The sequence below is a fragment of the Schistocerca gregaria genome, chromosome 1 (genome assembly GCF_023897955.1).
Source record: "Schistocerca gregaria isolate iqSchGreg1 chromosome 1, iqSchGreg1.2, whole genome shotgun sequence".
Lineage (NCBI taxonomy): Eukaryota > Metazoa > Arthropoda > Insecta > Orthoptera > Acrididae > Schistocerca > Schistocerca gregaria.
The window spans coordinates 635,623,042-635,646,250 of NC_064920.1; the positions used below are offsets into that span (position 1 = coordinate 635,623,042).

General features: G+C 40.3%; 1 protein-coding gene across 2 annotated transcripts in view; it reads left to right on the forward strand.

Moving 5' to 3' along the window:
* Positions 1-23,209, forward strand: part of LOC126360253 (ARF GTPase-activating protein GIT1) — a 238,080-nt gene that overhangs the window by 201,786 nt on the left and 13,085 nt on the right. For both annotated transcript variants that reach the window (XM_050007694.1, XM_050007695.1), the window contains one exon: positions 10,234-10,434. In XM_050007694.1, coding sequence (XP_049863651.1) covers positions 10,234-10,434 — 201 coding nt within the window. The remainder of the gene's footprint in view (positions 1-10,233; positions 10,435-23,209) is intronic.

A 23,209-nucleotide genomic window follows, 5' to 3' on the forward strand; every position in this document is an offset into this window, starting at 1 on the left:
TCTTCTAGAGACCTACGGTACACCGCTGCAAGAAGGGGGGCAAGTTCCTTCGCGTACTCTGTGTAAAATCGAACTGGTATCCCATCAGGACCAGCGGCCTTTCCTCTTTTGAGCGATTTTAATTGTTTCTCTATCCCTCTGTCGTCTACTTCGATATCTATCATTTTGTCAACTGTGCGACAATCTAGAGAAGGAAGCACAGTGCAGTCTTCCTCTGTGAAACAGCTTTGGAAGAAGACATTTAGTAATTCGGCCTTTAGTCTGTCATCCTCTGTTTCAGTACCATTTTGGTCACAGAGTGTCTGGACATTTTGTTTTGATCCACCTACCGCTTTGACATAGGACCAAAATTTCTTAGGATTTTCTGCCAAGTCAGTACATAGAACTTTACTTTCGAATTCATTGAAAGCCTCTCGCATAGCCCTCCTCACACTACATTTCGCTTCGCGTAATTTTTGTTTGTCTGCAAGGCTTTGGCTATGTTTATGTTTGCTGTGAAGTTCCCTTTGCTTCCGCAGCAGTTTTCTAACTCGGTTGTTGTACCACGGTGGCTCTTTTCCATCTCTTACGATCTTGCTTGGCACATACTCGTCTAACACATATTGTACCATGGTTTTGAACTTTGTCCACTGATCCTCAACACTATCTGCACTTGAGACAAAACTTTTGTGTTGAGCCGTCAGGTACTCTGTAATCTGCTTTTTGTCACTTTTGCTAAACAGAAAAATCTTCCTACCTTTTTTTAATATTTCTATTTACGGCTGAAATCATCGACGCAGTAACCGCTTTATGATCGCTGATTCCCTGTTCTGCATTAACTGATTCAAATAGTTCGGGTCTGTTTGTCACCAGAAGGTCTAATATATTATCGCCACGAGTCGGTTTTCTGTTTAACTGCTCAAGGTAGTTTTCAGATAAAGCACTTAAAAATATTTCATTGGATTCTTTGTCCCTGCCACCCGTTATGAACGTTTGAGTCTCCCAGTCTATATCCGGCAAATTAAAATCTCCACCCAGAACTATAACATGGTGGGGAAATCTACTCGAAATATTTTCCAAATTATTCTTCAGGTGCTGAGCCACAACAGCTGCTGAGCCCAGGGGCCTATAGAGACATCCAATTACCATGTCTGAGCCTGCTTTAACCGTGACCTTCACCCAAATCATTTCACAATTCGAATCTCCGTCAATTTCCTTCGATACTATTGCACTTCTTATCGCTATAAACATGCCTCCCCCTTCTCTGTCCAGCCTATCTCTGCGGTATACATTCCAATCAGAGTTTAGGATTTCATTACTGTTTACGTCTGGTTTCAGCCAACTTTCTGTTCCTAGTACTATATGGGCGTTGTGACTGTTTATTAATGAGAGCAGTTCTGGGACCTTTCTATAGACGCTCCTGCAGTTTACTATTAGCACATTAATATTGTTATTCCTTGTTGCATTTTGCCTACTCCTGCCTTGCCGCGTCTCAGGAGGCGTCTTGTCGGGCCTAGGGAGGGAATTCTCTAACCTAAAAAAAACCCATGTGCACTCCACACGTACTCCGCTACCCTCGTAGCCGCTTCCGGCGTGTAGTGCACGCCTGACCTATTCAGGGGGACCCTACATTTCTCCACCCGATAGCGGAGGTCGAGAAATTTGCACCCCAGCTCTCCGCAGAATCGTCTGAGCCTCTGGTTTAAGCCTTCCACTCGGCTCCAAACCAGAGGACCGCGATCGGTTCTCGGAACGATACTACAAATAGTTAGCTCTGATTCCACCCCGCGAGCGAGGCTTTCCACCTTCACCAACTCCGCCAACCGCCTGTACGAACTGAGGATGACCTCTGAACCCAGACGGCAAGAGTCATTGGTGCCGACATGAGCAACAATTTGCAGTCGGGTGCACCCAGTGCTCTCTATCGCCGCCGGTAGGGCCTCCTCCACATCTCGGATGAGACCCCCTGGCAAGCAGACAGAGTGAACACTGGCCTTCTTCCCCGACCTTTCCGCTATTTCCCTAAGGGGCTCCATCACCCGCCTAACGTTGGAGCTCCCAATAACTAATAAACCCCTCCCCCCGTGTGCCTGCTCGGACCTTGCTGAAGGAGCAGCCACATGTCCACTCACAGGCAGAGCGGGCGATGCCACACGGCCAGCCTCCACATTGACCCTCCGCCTCGTGCACCGCGAACGCCGCTGAACCCGCCACTCCCCTTGGGGAGAGGGTGGCCCAACCGAGCCCGGTACCCGCGAAGATGTCTCGACAGCAGGGACAGTGGGTGAAGCATGTAACACCTGGGGTGCAGCATGCGATGCACCAGACTCCCCACTGCCGCTACACTCCGAGGCAGCAGCATGAAGACGGCTGACCGCGGCCATCAACACGCTCAGCTGTTCGCGAAGAGTGGCCAGCTCCTCCTGCGTCCTTTCGCAGAAAGGAAAGCACGCCATGTAAAGCTGTAGCAGGATTAGAGAGAAAACAATTCTAGGAGCTAAGAATTGAAGAAATGTGTACTGTATTGCTTGTCTACTTGTTTTATGTATCCTGTATTTAATTTTATTTCATCCAAAACAGAAAGTTATTAACTAACAGGCAATAAAGAGTCCAAATTTCCTGAAGAGTTCTTGTTCTCCCCATTACAAATAATCCCATCCAGTATTAATTGCGAGGTTTTTTTTCTTTTTTTAAAAAAAAAGGGGGGGGGGCAGCATGTCGAACCGGGCGACTGGGAGCTGGAGAGGCACCACAGGAGAAGTTACTTTCCTGAATATAGTTTGATGGCATCCAATACAAAATATACTCATTTCAATTCCACAGTGCAGTAGAAGAATGCTGTGTGAAGAGGGGTGGCACTGCACTCTGGCACACTTAAGGCCAAATAACATGTCTTACATTTCCTCGAACATGTATGTTTTATGTATCAGACTCTTCAGAAAGCTGTGCACTACAAAATGAACATATTTTTGAAAATTAGATTTTTTATATTTTTAACGTATCTCAAACACTAGGGGGGGGGGGGGGGGGGGTAGTATTGCCTGGGTTCGGAAATGTAGATCCGAGGCTCAAGGCTGATGCGCAGAGCAGTCTGAGTTATAGTGTGTAGTCTCCACGTAATGCGTGTTTACATTTACATTTAGTGATTTTGCTGTTTCCTCTTCATTTTTTCCTCTCACGTCAAATGAAAACAAAATGGATTTCTGTGGCTGGCAGCTATCCAGTGAATTAAAATACATTCACATAATTACGGAAGGCTAATATACGTTATTAGTTTCAGATTTTATTTCCACTTTTCTGACAGCCATGTATTAATCGTGTTGTAGAACAATGAAGAAATTTGGTTTTTATCGATCTTTTACGTTGAAGCAGTCAATGTGTTTGAAACAAAGTGTTTAGTTCCACACTATTGGCTAATTTCAACTGCTCACTGAATTTCAAGTGCATGTTTTCATCTTGTAGCTTGTTTTCATCTTCTAGCATGTATGCCATAAGGAAGAATAAAAAATGAGTTAATACAGTACTGGTACTCCAAGAAGATTTGCATCCCAAAACCCACACTGAAAAGCTTAATATCAGGTGAAGACCTACTTCATTGGTAATCTGGACATACAAATGTGCTCTTAAAGTATGCACTTTAAATGTACCATCTTAGTATGGTTCATGAAATTCCGATGCTCTTGGAGTATTAGCTGATGTCTTTTCTTTTATGACATAATGTAAGACCTTTTAATGTTTTACACGTATGAGCATACGGGCTTCCTGTGTCATAGCAGCTGCCAAAGTGCGGTGGTGCCTGTTATCTGGCACTCTCTGACGACTACTAAAGCGAACCTGTTCCTAACAGGTCACGGGAAAATATTGCAAATGGTGGTTTGAAAAGCGTTACTTTCAAAGTAAATTTCCTTTTACGCAAAATGCACTATGTGCGAGAATGTACGATGAATTTTGTAAATAACAGAGAGTTTGATGATGAGCCATTTAGAAGTTTTTCTAGCCCAGAAGATCAGATATTCATGTCGTTATTATGAGCAAATTGATGTAGTGCTACAGGAAGTTCTCTATCCTCTGCGGTAGCTAATTTATTTGTGGAAAACTTTGAGGACAAGTCACTGGACTCCGCAAAAAATTTTGTAGGCACATTTGTGTGATATATCCTAAAGTGCAACACGTGCAAAAAATATCAACATTAAATGTGAGAGCTTAGCTTCTCTTGTGGCTTATTAACCTTAGAGACCAATGTTATATGTGAAAGCTTTTCTTTTCTTGTAGCAACACTATGCATATTAATTTAAAACATTAACTTTTCCTGTTTGTGTATCCGCACTACTTAATAGTGATGTTGCTATTAACTGACTACATCACGTGTCCTGTGGTCATCAACTGGCGGGATCACATGACATGAGCTATGACTGACTTACAAGAGTGCGTCGCACTCTCGATTACAGTGCTTCGGAAAGTAACATGCAGTGTTTGGTGGAATTAGAATTTATACTCTCGTAATACGAAAATATGCAGCATACATGTTGCTGCACATCAAAAATCTTTCCAAAAGGAGTTTCCCTAAAGTTTTCTAAAGTGCCATGAAATTCTACGCCCATGTATAAAAACATAACCACTTAAAGGGTTGAAGTTTTACAGGTCCGAGGGAAAATATACCGTCACTTAATAACACAGAAAAAGTGTGTTTTCATCTGGAAGAAAGTGTATTTTTAACCGCGAAATCTGGGAATTTTTTTCCTTTGTTCGTGTATACACCCTGTAATGGCACTACACCATTGCAGGAAAACTTTTCCTATCTGTTTTTTATCTTGTGCAGCTCATTTTCTATTGCATCTGCCAGATTATCACGTTGATTTGAGATGCAATCAGTTGTGGCCTTAACTTTACTGTAAATTTCTTATGCAAAGTGTTCATCCTTAATGGATGTCCGGTTTCTAAAGTCACTTGCAAACTGCTTGCTTTGCAACTCAAATTGTATGTTTATTATTTGTTCAAAAGATCGGTTGCTAACACATTTGTACAACTGGCCAATGGTTTCAGATGATTCCTGAACGTGCTTTATTTCTAATATTTTATCAGTTAATTTAGTGACAGGTCGAGTAGTCCAACCTGAGCTTGTTTTTATTATGTAATTGCGCTAGAGATATTTTGTGTTGTTTCAGACATGATACCTTGCTTTGTCGACATACTTGCTGCTTAGACAACACAGTGCCTTTGTGATTGAGTACTGCAAAGTATTGTCCCAGCTACTAACTCCAATTTTTGGAATAGTTCAATTAATGACTCCTTTTGTTGACTCCTTTGAGCAGTTGCTTCGCATAAATCATAAAATTAATCAAAATTTCCAAAATCACTACTTAACCACTAACCAATAAATAACTAATCCTAGCACACACATAATGGTGAGCAATTCAACAGCCATACTCTAATATTACTCTGAATCTAAAAGCAGTCCAAGAGCAGCTTGCCATGATGATTCCTTGTCGCACAATTTAATTCACTAAAAATCAGATTTCTACAATAACAACATATCTGTCATGAAAAATAGTGTACAACAAAAAACAGAATTCTGGAACTTTGTGTAAGGGAACTTGGTTTCAAGTAAGGTAACTCATAGAAACAAGTAAGATGTATTTCTCTGACTGCTGCTCCACTGATGAAGTTCTTGACATTGGTAAATTTTCGTGTAATCATTTTTTTTTTTAACCTGCCACGCAAGACAGAAAACAAAATACATTTTGTAATTGCAGTAATATATAGATACATTTTTTTTTAATTTTACTGGACAACAACTTGTATTACATCATGCTGTGGTTGCCAGTGTATTTTATTTGGTTTGAGATTTTTTATGTGTTTTATATTTCAACTTTTAGCTTTTTACCTCTTAGTTCTATGGCTAGTATATTGCACTAAATGCAGTGTGCCTGCTCACTTGTCCAATAGACAGTTTGCAGTAAAGGTATTTATGTTAATATTATAAATTTACACAAACAATTAATTATGAAGATTGCAGCTCCAATTTGCTGGCCTGTTAATTCGATAAACAACTGTTATACCACTCATAATAATGCCCACATGGAACAGAACTAAAAAGGATACGAGAGTTTATAGTCTCATCTAAAATAATCTTACAGATTGGCACATCAAAATGTACAAGATGGCCGGCTAGCCTTCCTCTTTTGTACCCCTAGGGAGTGTACCAGATAATACATTGGACAAATGAAGTCTTGGATCTTGAAACAGTGCAAGCGTACATCAGGCGAGTATGACTGGGACATACACAGAAATTAGTAGTGACAGACAAGAGCATAAATAAGGATCCCACATTTTGAATTTCAGAACACCCAGTTGCCATGCTGAGCATCTGACTATTGGGGCAGTATTGTAAAGGAATCCATGAGAATCTCATAGATAGATGTGATGGTTATGCCAAGATAAGAGTGCAGTCTCCAGCCCACCTACCACTCCAACTTCTGCACCAAAAACTCCCTGTCTCCCCATAACCCACACAGGACCCAGTAACCTGCAGCTGGGTGGAGAGGGTGCACCACCAGTTTGAAAGTTGAGCCATCCACAGTTGATCATTGCTTCTCTAGAAGATTACGACACTTGTCAAAATATCACAGTATCGTAATGCTGCCACCTGCTGAGAAACCGAAGAGCTTTTCATCAAATGAAAGGAAGTTTGCTACTATACAATAGAAATCTGTGAAGTGAATATTGAAATGTGGAGAAAGTTTCTCATCAACAACATAAATTTCCCTTGGCTATGTGACTTCAATATGGAACAAATTTGCTCAGAAAGTACTCTGCAGGTTTTGAATGTTATTACATGACCAGTACAGGCAGATCCTGTCCAAAAATACCATGGATTTTGCATATTTGTTTCATGGGCATCTTATCAGTTTTTGCTTCAGATCTGGAATAAACTTGGCTTAAAGCGTAGAAGTGTAAAAAGCAATGATGAGTCACTCTCTTAGATTTTGTGCTACACTTGAACATACTACCCAGTGTCTGTTCTAATAAATTATGTCACATTGGAATTGTGAAACGGCATCATGGCACACCAGTGTAACTGAAAGTGTGCCAAGAAACATTGAATTTGAGTGGTACATACAACATTAAGCAAAATGGTAATTCACCTATATTCTTGTCCATTTTTTCTTAGTTTTTCTTGAGTCGTCTCTCTCTCTCTCTCTCTCTCTCTCTCTCTCTCTCTCTCTCTCTCTCTCTCTCTCTCTCTCTACCTTTTTTTAAGCAAGTACAACATAATAAACACTTTTAACATATTTATTTAGCACATTTTATGCAAGTGTCTACAATATTACTGAATAGATATCATGCTATAAAATTCAAAGTTGTATAAATGTACAGTAGAGCCAGTTAACATTAAAAAAATCATTCTCCTATCCAGACATTTTCCCATAGAACTTAAGTTTGTACATGCATATTACAGTAAAGTTGTGCCTTGCAAAACTGATATTAATTGTGCTTCATAGTCTCTTAAGTAAAAGCCCAGCAACAAACAAGAACAATAATAATGATACCCGTGAAGCAGGTAGATGGCACATTATATGCTAATATTTTATGTATTCTAATCCAATATGGAAGGCAATAAACTGGAGGAAAATATTCCAAAGTTTTTAATTTTAACTACACAATATATTTTCTCGTTGTGTATTTTTCATCTTCATTGCCCTTAGAGAAATTAAAATACAGGGTGTTTCAAAAAGAACTTTAAAACTTCGAAAATTCATGTAAATTAATTCATAGTACCTACAGAGGTGGTTGTAGTGTCAATTTGTAGGGAACTATATCAAGTTTTGTCTCAAGTAGTTTGCTAATGCCAAATCACACCATAAGGAGTGCTAGCAGCAGCTGCATTAAAGACAGCTGCCTTCACTGGACTGAGCATGCTGGGTGTGTGTTTTGGTTTGAAGAATCGAAGTTGGTGACAACAGTTCAGATAATTTTCATACCAAGTACACTAAAGGTCCTCCTAGAATGCCTACAATGGTCATCCAAGCACATCTGCTAATGTCGCTGAACGAGTGAGCCGACATTTTGTCAACAGCCCTACAAAATTGATCCGACATGCATCTCACGAACTGCAAATCCCACATACGACTGTTCGGCGTGTGTTGAGAAACTGTTTGCATTTGAAACTGTACAGACTGACGATCGTACAAGCAATAAGAAACACTGATAAAATTCCTCGCTAGAACTTCTGTGTGGATATGTTAAATAGAATACAGGAGGATGGACATTTCTTGGACAAAATAATCTTTTCTGATGAGTTGACTTTTCACTCAAGGTTAACACACACAACTGTAGGATTTGGGGCATTGAAAATCCACATCAAACATTTCAACATGTTCGTGCTAGCCCTAAACTGAACATTTTTTGTGCACTGAGCAAGAACAAAGTGTACGGCTCCTTCCTTATTTTCTGTGAGAGAACCAGCAACAGAATAGTGTTCCTGGATATGTTACAATTATTTCTGACACCACAGATCAGTGAAGATGACCAACTGAAATGTTTACTTCATGCAAAATGGTGCACCACACCACTACCTGGCTGATGTCTGGGATTTTCTCAGTGATTGTTTTCCAGGTCAATAGATTGGCTGTGATGTGCCAATTGTATGGCCCTCACATTCCCCAGACTTAACACCACTCTTTTTGAATGGGGCTCATCAAGGATATCGTGTTTGTACCTCCTGTGCTGGCTTCTATACTTCAATTCAGAGCAGCAAGTTACACCTGCAATGCTTCAGCGAGTTTGGGAAGAAATTTACTTCCAATGGGAGGTGTGCAGGATAACCAACAGAAGCCACATACAACACTTTCAGTTAAAAGTAAAAAAACTTGATGTGTTTCCCTACGAAATAACACTAAACCCAGCTCTCTATATTCTTTCAGTAAACTTATATGAATTTTTAAAGTCCTTTTTGAAACCCTCTGTATTAATCAAACACAATTTTTTTTTTCACTTCTTAAGGTGCTAGGATGGAGGGAAACCATACAGAAGGTGAAGAGTGGTAAAGCAGTAGGAGTGAATAAGGCATCTGTATAGACTAGTTATAATATTTTGGAAGAACAAAGAAATTGTAGAAAGTCAGGGAAAGTGTCATATTGTCCCATTTTAAAGTAACTTGATAGGAAGGTTTATAAGAACTACGAATGTCTTTATCTCATGTTTGAAACATGAAAAGGTCTCCAGAACCGTATAGTTTCACTTATAATACAGGAAATTCACTGCTGCAATATTGTGCTGGTTAACCCACTGGAAAAGCCGAACTCAGGGTATAAAATCATTTGGCCCATTGCTTGTTCGCATTGTTTATGACTGGAATCCAACTGCTGCTCCACCAGTAACACACACTATTTTATGAGAACATTTATGGCTGCTTATTTATCAGCATTTTCTTTCACAATCCAACATCATCTCCTCAAATTCTAATGTGTGAGCAACTATTTGTTAAAATCTTGGCCAGCCATTTATGGCTTGAGCAAAACAGTTTTTCATAATTTTGTATCCACACCAATAAAATTATTTGTTAGGATGATACCTGTAGTGGAACTTTTCCTCAGTATATTTGTTTGGCTTCCTAAGTGCTATATTCTGCTGGATCATACATCAAAGTAATGCTCACAACCAAATGTGGTTTTACAAATTTTATTGTTGTTGTTGTTTTGTATATTATTCGATATCATTATTGTAGTACTGTTAATGTTGATGAAGCAGCCAGTTGTTAGTGAAGATAAAAAAGCAGTATGCAACATTTGTCTCATACACATTGCTCACTAATGTCCTCAATGCTACTTGAAATATTCATTTCTGACCATTAGTTCCTTCTCTCAAAACATTCACTTTAGGATCCTCTCCAGTTGATGTACACATTCACATGGTACACAAAGCCCTAAACCAAGATTAATTAGTAGAGGTATTTATGTGGCAACCTATCTTCCACCAGGTAACTGTCTAAATACCTTGTTAGTTCCAGTTATTTGTGGTAACAAAAGAACAAGGAATAAGAGGAAGTGGAAAAAGGTTCTGAGCTTCAAAATCTATACGTTTCCAGTTTCAGAAGAATCTGAGAGTGAAATGTAGTTTTGTCCATAAATAATTACGAAACTATATGGTAAAGGTTGTTACAATGTAAACAGTGGCATGTTTTGCCTTTTAAATGTGATAACACTTAATTTCTTTCCATTTTGTTGCATCCAAAAAAGTTAATCTTACTTGCAGGTCAGCAGCTTACTTGCTGAAAATCAGGAACTTCGGCAGTTGCTGCAGTCAGCAGGTCTCAATATTCCCACAGTCGCCTCTCCTCAGCCTAACGGTTATGAACCTGTTCAAGATATGAGGGGTCGCTCTACCATTCAGCGACCTGCATCCATGTATGAAACACGAGAGGGGATCAGGAGTGCTGTTTCTATCATAAACAAGGTAAGCAAATTACACAAACCAAATATCAGCAGTAAAACTGTTCTCATATGGGAAGGAAAAGTTTTATTTGAATGTTGAATGTGGAGAGGGATGAGTTTTGTAACGTCACAATGTAGATTTTCACATAGTGAAAAATTTACTTGCATGGAAAACACATGTAAAGTTCTGCTGGATTTCAGCAGTCCACTGTGAAACTATATGAATCAATTCGATGCAAGATTGCTTTTTGTGTCACTGAACCGAGAAGACACTGTATTGTAATACTGGTTGCAGATCTAAAGTGTGATATGTGTCATTGTTGGTACAATTTGCCCTCTTAAAATGTCAGAAAATGGTATGTTTGTGATGAAGAAATGTTGTTATACACAGTTCAGTCGCATTAATGTGACCACCATCTATGTTAGATTTCAATCTGTGATAACTACTCACAGATGGCAGGTGGCAGCACTAGCAGTGGAGGCTATACAATGCAGATCAACTGTTTGCATGCCACTGTGGTTAAAGTATACCGTGCATGGCAAAATAGCACTATCCAAAGCCATTGACAAGGCAGCTGTGGTGTAACATGAGCCATAGACAGTAGGGATGAAAGTCAGCTGTGGAGATGGGTGCAAACAAATAGACATGCAACTATTGTGCAACTGACCTCCCAGATGAACCAACGGGGTACCGTTGATGTCTCCTCCTTGATCATTCAGCAAATGTTGCTGCACATGTGCCTCCGCAACAGGCACCTGGTTCATGCAGCCGTACTACGTGCTGTTCATCAGCAATGAAGGCTGCAATTTACACGCCAGTATCGCAACTGGACATACACTGATTAGTGACAGGTAGCCTTGTTAAATGAATCATGTTTTGTGCTGCATTGGACAGATAACCTTTGACTTGTACAGTTTGAATGTTTGATAGCACGCACACACTGCCACAATTGTCGGAAGGATCCAGGATGGAGAACATTCCCTTGGTGTGTTATCCTGGGATTGGGTAGATAACGCTACCTGGGCGCTAGCTGACTGGTCAAAACAACAAGCTAAGGTCCGCCAAATGTCCAAGTATTCTCGTCTTGAGGCCCAACAGCAAGAAGGGAATGCACCATGTCGACGCACCGTGTTTAAATCTAATGGGTAGAATCCTCATTGACGCAGCTGTTGTAGTGCTTGAGAAAGGTCTGAACTATGCACCAACACCACGGACAGCTCCAATCCGAGATGTCATAGCTGGCATAGAACAGGCAATTTTGAAGCTTCCCAGTGACGTTGCAGAAGAGATCATCAGAGACATCTGCTAAATTTTAACATGAGCCCCACTGAGCGAGTTCAACATCAGTTCAGCAGAAAGGAAGGCTCTGCAAGACTTGAGAGTGGACAAAGAACTCGTCATTTTACCTGCCAACAAGGAGAACGCCACTGTGAGGTGAATACAGTGGCAAGATGGAGAGGATCCGACTGGCAAAATCCAGAGAAAAATAGTAGATCTTCTCAAGAAAAGTTCTATTCTTTCTAAAGTGACCAAAAGCCTATGCCAACAGGCTGCTGTTCCCCCAAGACTCTACGGCCTACCCAAGATTCACAAGGATGGGACATCTCTTCGCCAAATAGTGAGCAACATTGGAGCTCCTACTTATTTTCTGGCCAAACATCTTACTACACTATTGGGACCTCTCATAGGCAAATGTCATCACCATATCCAGAATTCAGAGGACTTCATAGGACACCTGAAGACACTTAAGTTACAAGCGTCGGATATTTTGGTTAGTTTTGACATTATATCTTTGTTTACGAAAGTACCTCTGAAGGACTCGTTAGAGCTTATCAGCAACCGTTTGAGAGTCATTGTGGCATTATTTAAACATGTGCTTACCTCAACTTGTTTCTTATTCAGTGACCAATATTTTGAACAAGTGCACGGTGTCACCATGGGAAGTCCCCTGTCCCCCGTGGTGGCCAACTATTTTATGGAAGACTTTGAGGAGAAAGCACTGCAGTCGGCAAGTCTCAAACCTTCTTGTTTTTGGTGATATGTAGACGATACTTTTGTGGTGTGGCCCCATGGAGTAGAGACATTACCTGTATTTCTCCGACATCTGAACTCGCTCCATCCCAATATGCAGTTCATTATGGAAGTGGAAAAGGATGGCATCTGACCATTCCTGGATGTCTTAGTCAGAAGAAGAGCTGATGGTATACTGGGACACAGCGTCTATCGCAAATCAACTCGTACAGAGCTATATTTGCAGGCCACAAGTTGCCATCATCCTGCGCAATGCAGTAGTGTCCTATGCTCTTTGGTGCATAGGGCACATGTAGTCTCAGATGCTTACAGTGTACCTGGTGAGCTACAACACCTGATAACGTTATTCCAACAGAATGGCTATTCCGATAGGCACATACGCCATGCATTCCATTCCAAGCAAATTCGAAGCAGGGCTGTAAATGAAGATAAAGAGGCACCCACTGCAACACCGTTCTTGCTCCATTTTGGCACCATGTCTACGAGACTAGAAAGAATCCTCAAAAAGCACGGCATCAAGTTTTTTTTTTTTTGCACCAGCAGAAATGAGAAATTTATTGTGCTCGGTCAAAGACGACAAAGAAATTTTATCCCCAGCGTCATCTTTCTGGGACCATGTCGTGAAGGACCCATACGTATCCGCATGGTGGACAATCTTATCAACAGGGATTCAGGTTTTCAACTAAGTGCCGCCTGGAATCCAGCACTGGCTACCATTAAATCAAAAACAGGGAAAACAAGAACTTCAGATTCATCAAGTGATGCAACGCATAACTAAGATTTAGTTCAGACTTTAACCGCAGGCGCGTCTGGCAGCACAGAAATGCCATCCGCGCGTGTGCTGTGGGCAATGACTGTGGCTCCCAGCAGGGAACACCAGGTGTGCTGCAGTCTTCCAACTACGAGCATCCTCCCGTGCACGTGTATTGCCTGCTCCCGTCATGACAAATTCTGACGCTGCTGCGCGATTATCATCAGTCGCGCCTTGCAGCAGTGACAGCAGCAGCTGATGATGTCGAGCAGTTGAATCGAGGAAATATTGTGAGAGTTACACAATACAATCAGGCAGCAAACCCGAGAAGCATATTTGCACTTATTAAATTACTAATTAACTTGTAGATAACAACCTCATTGTGGGAATCTGCATCATTTCGTTAAACGCATCATAAATTTTTCTCACCCACCTCGATGTTTATTTTATATTACTGCTGCTCAGTTGCACATATGACAACACAACTTATCAAATGTGGGTTGAAGCAATGATGAATGAATAATGTGACTAGACAGTGTATTTTTTGAGTGCTTAGGTGTTGGATGCAAATATAAACTCTCAGGGTGTTTCACTCAACCATTACTTGTATTCCTCTCCAGTGTCATTTGGAAGATATGTAAATGAACAAGTTATACATTGAAACATCAATGGTACCTGCAGAGTGTGAACTCATGGTAAACATGTTAGCAAACTGCTTTCTTTATTTGGAAATCTTGTTCAATTCCAAAGTGGATATGAAATTTTAACTCTTTGTAAATGTTCAAAACTGTATGTTCAGATTTGTCATCAGTGATACTGTTCAGGAGTTTCTCTGCACATCTTTGAGAGCTGCTAATGAACTTAAAACAGCTATGCCACAACTGTAAATTTTGCTTATGGGTACAGTACAGCAGGCTCTCCTCTAAAACAATACATCCTAAATAATAACTCCCCACGTTGGAGGTTCGAGTCCTCCCTTGGGCATGGGTGTTTGTGTTGTCAATAGCTTAAGTTAGTTTAAGTTAGATTAAGTAGTGTGTAGGCTTTGGGACTGATGGTCTCAGCAGTTTGGTCCCATAAGCCTTACCACAAAAAAAAAAATAAAAATGGGCCAAACATCAGCATATTTCTAGGGGTTCTTTAGCGTGTAATATGTATGTTTTTTCTTGCTTTGCCTTCCATACTGGTGAAAGTATGTCTGCTTTAACTCTCTGATCTTTCCTACTTTTATTGAAAAGACTGTTTCCAGCTTGATTAGCCTCCCTTTTTGTTGTCTCTCTTATTTGAAATGTCCTAGGAGACATTTTTTGTCACTTTTGGGTACAACTTGGAGACAAATGGGGTTTCCTCAACCTTTTATTTTCCTCTTTAAAGATTTAATTCTAACTTCAGGCTTGGTGTTTGCTATTGCCCATCTGATTACTGTGTTGTTTAGCTTTTTTCAGTTTTGCACTGAACACATTCTTATAAGTAACCACATCATAGTCTGTGTACTATAAAAACTCATCATAGCTGATGAGGCTCCTTGTCTTCTGTCATAGTCATCTGTGAGGAAGTGTAGGCTTACCTAATTTCCCATAGCCCAGAGGAACCATGATTTTCTTCTTGAGCCTGCTGCTCATGGCTAGGTGCTCTTTCTTGGTGCTGCTCAGAGAGATATAGATGTAATCCAATTTCTAGAAGACCCTCCTCCTATACCCAATCAGTCAGGGGCCGAGTCGATACAGTCGTGAGCCCAGGAGAGGCACTGCAAGCGATGTCATGCTGTTAGCAAAGGAACTTGCATGGGTCATCTATTGCCCTAGCCCATTAATGCCAAATTTCGCTGCGCTGTCCTAATGGATACATTTGTCGTACATCCCACTTTGAATTCCCCCTCCCCCCCCCCCCCCGCCCCCGCCCCTCCATGCAGTGTTGCTTGTCTGTTAGCACTGACACAAATGCCACTTCTCTCGATCATTAAGTGAAGCTCTTCAACCTCTGCATTGCCTGTGGAAAGAGATAATGCCTGAAATTCGGTATTCTTGGCACATTGTTGACTCTGTGGATCTTGAATACTGGATTCCCTAATTATTTCCAAAATGAAATGTCCCATGCATCTAGATCAAACTCCCACTCGGTGGTCAAAGTCTGTTAATTCCTGTCATGTGGTCATAATCACATTGGAAACCCTTTCACATGAATCATCTGAGCAAAAGACAGCTTTGCCAATGCACTGCGATACTACTGCCATGTGTAGTTGCTATCCCATCACTTTCACCTCTGTGTAGTGTTGTATGCATTTTTCAACATTTCCCTTGCATCACATCACATTGTAGCCTGCATACTGAAGGATTCTTCTGTTCCAAAATGCAATCCATCCCATTAAAATTCTAACTACAGATCCTCAGTTTCAAGATTCACTGGGAGGTTTATCATTGTAGCTTCTAAGAGTTGGACAGCTTTCAACAAATTTGCCAAATTCACATGATACCAGAAATGGGCTGTCAACTTTTGCAGGCTTGTATCGACTACCATTTCATATTATGTCAGTTCTGTAATAAAGTTTTCATACCTATCGTCACTAATTCTGTCACATTCATGTGTCAACTACAGTGTGATACTGCTATATTTCAGCTGTTTTTTTTTATTTTGTATTTACTACTATTTTGTCCATATATATTATAAAAGTTTTGTGTGTGCGCATGCGCGTGTGTCAGGCTGTCAGGCAAGTCTGTTGGAGAGAATCCCAGCAAGAATCTTTCCAGCTGTTGAGAGTAGTGATATTCCTCGGTGGTTTCCACAATGTGTCTTATCACTTTTTTTGAATATAGTAATAAAAGTAGTGTTAGGCAGATCTGCAGGTATTGTCTCAGTGTTCCACACCTTGGTAATAAGGGTTTGAAAGTTTTTGATTGATTTTGGTGCTGCCATTTTTAAATAGTTCAGCCGGGATTCCATCCAGTCCAGGGGCTTTGTCATTCCTCAGTTGCTAGATAGCTTCAACCTCTTGAAGGGAACAGTCATTACTCATATGGTCTTGAATAGGCTTTTGTGGTATTTTTGTAAAAATGTACTCCCACACATCTGAATCTCTTTTTAGAAGTTCTTCAAAGAGCTCCTTCCACCAAGAGCCAATAGATGCTAAATCTTATCTTTAGATCGAAGGGGGTTTAGGCCTGATTTGGAGGGGCCATAGATAGCTTTTGTGGCAATGAAGAAGACTCTTTGGTTGCTGCTATGACCTATTAGAGGAACAAGTGCAAAAAAGCAGCGTGGCGTGCAACACATGAATTCTGAGACTTCATTCATCCAATATTTGAGAATGAGAGCACTTAGTGACTTGCAACAAACTTCACACATAATTTCAAACCTTTATTATGAAATTTTTTTCTCATTGTCAATCCCTACAAAATGATCAAAGCAAGAATGTTTATTACTTTATTACATGTACCACATGAAACATGACATCGTAATTTATTACTTCTTTACTACGAGGGTTGAATGAAAAATAATGCATCCACCTTTATTAATTGGGTTTGGATGGGAATATTTTAATAAATAAAATGCAGAAATAATCCTTAGAATGTGATATTAATAACAATATTCACTTTTCCACTTAATCACTAGCCAATTGGATTCATTTTTGTCAATGATGAACAAGTTTTCTGAAGCCATCACGGAAGAAGTCGACTGATGTCCCCGCAGATTGTCTTTCATTATCGGTAACAGATGGAAGTCAGATGGTGCTAAATCTGGACTGTATGGAGGATGCCATACGGTGGCGAGATTCAGTCTTTGGCATGTGAAGTGTGTGGTTTGGCATAATTGTGCTGCAGGAAAATATTTCCCTTTTCCTTTCAGACCCTTGTTATCCGTTGTTTCAGAGTTCGCAGTGTTGTGATGTAACACTCTGGATTTATTGTTGTTCTGAGATCAAGCAAATCAACGTGGATAACACCATCTGTATCCCAGAACAATGTGGCCATAATTATTCCAGTGAGGGGTGCATCTTGAATTTCTTTGTCTGGGGGCGAGTCTTTGTGTCAATATTCCATAGACTGACGTTTCGCCTACGTGTCGTAATGGTGTACCCATGTTTCGTCTCCTGTCACAATTGAAAGGAGAAAGGCGTCACCTTCATTCTTGTAATGCGAGAGGAGTTACTGGCAAATTTGAAGTCTGTGCACTTTCATTTCAGGAGTCAGCATCCAGGGTACCCATCATGCACAGGTCTTCCAACAGCCAAGCAAAGCAATAATGTGACCCACATGTTCTCGTGAAATGCCGATTGTGCTTGCAATTTCTCACTGAGTGAAAGGACGATTGTCCTGAATCAATCTGTCAACATTTTCCTCGTGAAACTCGGTGGTTGCTGTCACAGGACGTCCAAATTTTAGTTTGTAATGTAGGTCAGATGTTTCTGCCTCAACATCTTTAAACTTTTTTATCCAATAACGCACATTATTCACATCAACACAATCACCATAAACTGCTTTCATTCTCTGATGAATCTCCTTTGGGCGGATATCTCCTGCTGTCAAGAATTCAATGACTACACGTTGCTTAAATCGTATTGACCGACTGTCTGTGTAGGGTGTCATACTTCACACTGTAACAACACAACCATTCAATGCTAAGGCTTCCTGCCAACTGGAGCTGTAGAGAAGAGGCTACAGAACAAGCCAGTACCTGGCACATACCAATACTGCCAACTGTTGAAGAGTTACGAAGGTATTACTTTCCAGTCAGCCCTTGTACAACGTATTCAGACAGTATGCACATAAACCACTGAATTTAAGTGCAAAATTATATCGTCTGACCCATAGTTTCAGAGATATGATGTCATAAACAATGGGGTGTGTGAAAAGCTGCCACATCATGCATGTAATTTAAATTTATTACTTCTTTTCCACTAAGTCTGTTTAGAATAAATTTCACAGACAGTATCCACATGTGCTTCTGAATGTACCTACAGTGTTAAACCATTGTATGACACATAGTTCAGGAGACATGATGTCATAAACCGTGAGACATGTGAAAATTTGACATATCATGCATGACATTTTTAAATTATTTCTTCATTGCTACTATATCCATTGGCATGTTCCACAATAGCTGTTCTTTGTTGTTGTCTGTTGCTTTTGTCAGAGTCAATGAGATTTTGAACATTCCTTGTAGCAATATTTAAGTTTTGTTTCTTCTTTTTGTTTCGGCCGCCCTCTAGATGCGGCCGTCCAGTCAGGTAGTTGGTTGGTCAGGCTGACTATGTTTAGTCAGATATGGAAACTACACTTTCTATTGGAAAGATGAAAATGAGCCTTATACCCATGGAGTAGGGTTTGCTGTGAGGAATCAATGTGCCGATGATCTAGATGAACTACCCTATGGAATAAATGAAAGACTTATGACCCTCCATCTCAAGCTTGTGAACAACCAAAAAGCTACTATAATTAGTGCATACCCACCAATCCTACACTCAGAACATGGTAAAGATGAAGAGTTCTGTAACCAACTATACCAACTCGTATCAATCATACCTCCATCAGATAAAATTATTCTACTAGGTGATTTCAATGCACGAGTTGGTAAAGACCATGCCCTATGGAAAGTTATCATTGGTAAGGAGGGTATAGGCAGTGTAGCCCTTTTTCTGACTAAATGCTCAGAACTCGAGCTCGTCATTACAAACACACTCTTTTGACAGAAAACTAAGTATAAAACCACATGCCAAGACCCCAGGTCACAACACTGGCATCTCATAGTGACAGTAATTCCTTAGTTATTATACCACACTTGCACATATATCTTAAATACCATAAAAGAGGAAGTGGGATGGAATCATGTTTGGTAGTCACACTTTATAATTAAGACACTTTATTGGCATTATGAAATTACAAATTGTGGACAAGCCACTAGATAAAACTTCGCAAATACAATTAGAAACCCAGCGTACTCAGCACTCTAACAAAAAATTCCAAATTAAGAAAAGGAGGTTACTGACAAACTTGAGAACTTCAAACTCCCATATAGGACTTCCCTCAAAATAGATATAATGAAACAATTAAAGGTAGAGGGTGACTTGATAACACTTGAGCACTAGTGCCAAACTAAGATGCCATTACATAACATGATACAATCACTTAATAAAAAAACTACAACAGAGACACTGATCTTAAAACAAAAGTGTTAATAAAAATCACTTGAAAAAGCTGCACAAGGAACTCAGTGGATGCTATGCAGTTTAAGGTTTAGCCAGTTGCTAGTTTGTAATATTTAAGAAAACAAGTTTGTATACAAACAGGTTACATATAAAATATATACATCTACCAGCTTAACCCCTGCCTTGACAGAAGGAAGAAAAATACTAAACTTTGGAAGGGGGTATGTGACCAACTCTAGTAGTGGCCAGGTTCTTAAACACTGCCAGGACTAGACCTCGGATGACATTTCACTCCCTGCCAAGGCGCTGGCACAATTAAAGGTTTCTGCCCGAATCACAAAGACATTCCAATAACTCTGAAACATAGAAACACTGGACAGAATCTTTGACTCACTCACACATGGACCCAACTGTATTAATAGAGTGCAGGCTTTAAAAAACAGCAACATAAAATCATTTGATTGCAAGAGACACAAAAAAACTTCTGAGAACATTTTCAAATAACAGCCACCATTTAACTAGGCTAAGAAAGTGTCCCACAATAATAATAAATTTTAAAATCTCTGAGTGTGTCAGTGAACAAACAGTTACGATGACTTACTCCATATCAGGTACACAATACAAGGGAGCGGGTACCATAGCTTCACCTCTTCCCTTCAAATTTTGTTCCCAGCGAAGTCACAGGACTTGTATCTCCAAGCAGCTCATATCGGCAAAACACCCAACCAGTTTCACACCACAATGTGTAACGGTCATCACACTTATCGCAATTGTTTGGCAGCCGTTGACACTCATCTCCCCATGAATGACACGAGATCTTGAGGGTTCCCGTCGAAGGCTAACAACCAACTCACTTTGCCTGTGAAGCCGCAAGATAATACATGTGAAAAGCAAAGATACCTTACCACAACCACAACCGATCTCAATGATAAATGAACAAAATAAGACTGGCACCAGCTTGCCACGGCCCACATAATTGTGATTGTGTGATCTAGAGATCAGCATGATGTGAGGATCACAAGAACTATAGCTCAGGCTGATGATTACTGGACAGATCATCAAATGGTCTGTTCAGTAATGACTCTAAAAGTGCCACGCAAACATTGGAAGCAAAAGAAACAAGCAAAATGTCTGCTAAATCTTGATTGACTAAAAGATAAAGAGATCCAAAAGAAGTTCCAGAACATTGTGAAGCAAAAGTTGCCTGCTGAATATTCTGACACTGTTGAAAAACACTGGTCAAGATTGGAAACCATCATGCTTTCAACTTGCCAAGGATCAACTGGATTCATCCAAAGAAAGCAGCGAGACTGGTTTGACAAAAATGGTGATGAAATTCAAAGCATGTTAGATAAAAAAAGAAAGGCCTACAGCGCCTGACAAAATGATCCACAACCAGTTCACAACAATAAGTTTATCTCTATGCCAAAGCCGATGTTCAAAGGAAAACCAGAGCTCTCAAAAACCAATGGTAGACTATAAAATCAACCAAAATGGAAAATGTAGCAGCAGCCAAAGAGTCTTCTTCACTGCCACAAATGCGATCTATGGCCCCTCCAAAAGAGTCCTAAACCCCCTTCGATCTAAAGATAAGATTTGGCATTTATCGGCTCTTGGTGGAAGGAGCTCTTTGAAGAACTTCTAAAGAACTTCTAAAGAGTGATTCAGATGTGTGGGAGTACATTTTTACAAAAATACCACAAAAGCCCATTCAAGACCATATGAGTGATGACTGTTCCCTTCAAGAGGTTGAAGCTATCCAGCAACTGAAGAATGACAGATCCCCTGGACTGGATGGAATCCCGGCTGAACTATTTAAAAATGGCAGCACAAAATCAATCAAAAACTTTCAAACCCTTATTACCAATGTGTGGAACACTGAGACAATACCTGCAGATCTGCCTAACACTACTTTTATTACTATATTCAAAAAAGGTGATAAGACACATTGTGGAAAATACTGAGGAATATCACTACTCTCAACAGCTGGAAATATTCTTGCTAGGATTCTCTCCAACAGTCTACTTTCTCTGGCTGAAAAACCCCTACCTGAAACTCAGTGCGGCTTTTGATCTAATCAAGGCATGGTGGCTACGATTTTCAGTGCAAGGCAAATGCAAGAAAAATATAAAGAACAGAGCCCACTCCTGTACACTGTATTCATAGACCTTGTTAAAGCCTTTGACTCTGTTAATTGATGAGCTATCTTGGAAATTCTGGCATCAAATGAATGTCTTGGAAAATACATTAAAATACTTAGACTTCTACATGACAACATAAATGCTGCTGTCCTTGCCAGCAGTGGACCCAGAGAAACATTTAAGATTACCTCAGAAGTCAAGCAGGGATGTGTTATTCCACCTAGCCTTCTCTCGATGTTTGTGGGAACCATACTTCACCTTGTTACGGAAACCTACAGTTGGGTGTTGAAATAGCTTATAGGACTGATGGTAAGCTACTCAGCCTTAGCACACTCTGACCTAAAAGTAAAATAACCACAACAGCTTTCATTGAGTTTCAGTTCACTGATGGTAATGTTATCTTGGCAAACACAGAGGAGGATCTACAAACAACTGTAAATGCATTCACTCTGGCATAGATATCCGTTGGTCTAGAGCTTAACACAGGCAAAACAAAAGTCCTCGATCAGCGGGTTCCAAATTCCACTGCAGCAGCTCCAGTTATCACAGTTGACGGAACACCTCTAGAGATTGTAGAGTATTTTCCATACCTGGGAAGCCGTCTTTCTGCAAATTCAGACATAGATGCAGAAATTCAAAACCAATTAAAGTTTACAATTACTGCATATGGTCTTCTTTTGAAAGAGTATTTGATAACCATGAGTTGAGTGTTAAAACTATGCTTAAGTATACAGTGAAATTATCATGCCTACATTTCTTTATGGGTGTGAAACCTGGACCACTTACAAGCGTCACTTGAAAGCCTTAGAACAATACCACCAACGCTCCCTAAGGAGAATACTGAATGTAGGGTAGTAGGATTGGCGAACAAGCAACAGCATTTTGGAAGAAACCAACTGCACCAGCATTTAAGCAAACATTGTCAAACACCAACTTTGCTGGGCTGGTCGTATCATCCACCAGCCAAACTCCTGTCTCCCTAAGCAAATCATGTTCTCCCAATTAAAGAATGTCCACTGCAGTCAGGGAGGGCAAACAGAATGATATAAAGATGCCCTCAAGTCAAATATGCAAAATGTCAAATATACACAAATGATTGGGAAACTGCAGTCCTAGGTAGATCCAAATGGTGACAAAATGTTCACCAGGGAACACTTAATTTTGAAAAGCAGAGACAATTGAAGGAGAATAGGAAGAGAGAACACAGAAGAGAACAGAAGCTGTTAAGAGGAATAAACTTGTTACACCATTCAGTCAACACCAACTGGGTATTGTGTGCCTATCCTGCTCTTGCTCTTGTCTTGCCATGGACCGGTTCTGTCCTACAACCCCATCCAAGCCAGTAATGGGTATTCTCTCTCTCAAAGATAGGCCAGTTGAGGATGTAGTTACATTATACGCCAACCTCACTGCTCGTTATTCATGGGTATGACCAGGAACAATCTACTCACCTCCATGAATAGCCACCACCATGCAGTGCATGCTCTTCAGCACAATGTGGTTGACTTAATGAGCTGCTTTAGAATATGTCTCTCTCCAGCCCCAGATTTTCTGAATTTGCACAGGTGAGAACTCTTGTCATATATCATTCACCCCTCAGTTTCTTGTTTCACTCATTGTTTAATGCTGTCCTCCACCTTTCATACACTGTCTTCTGCTACCGCATCAGTCCTTCCTCCGCTTAAAAATCAGTCACACTTTTCTCTAATTATGTTTCTACTGAATCCAAGT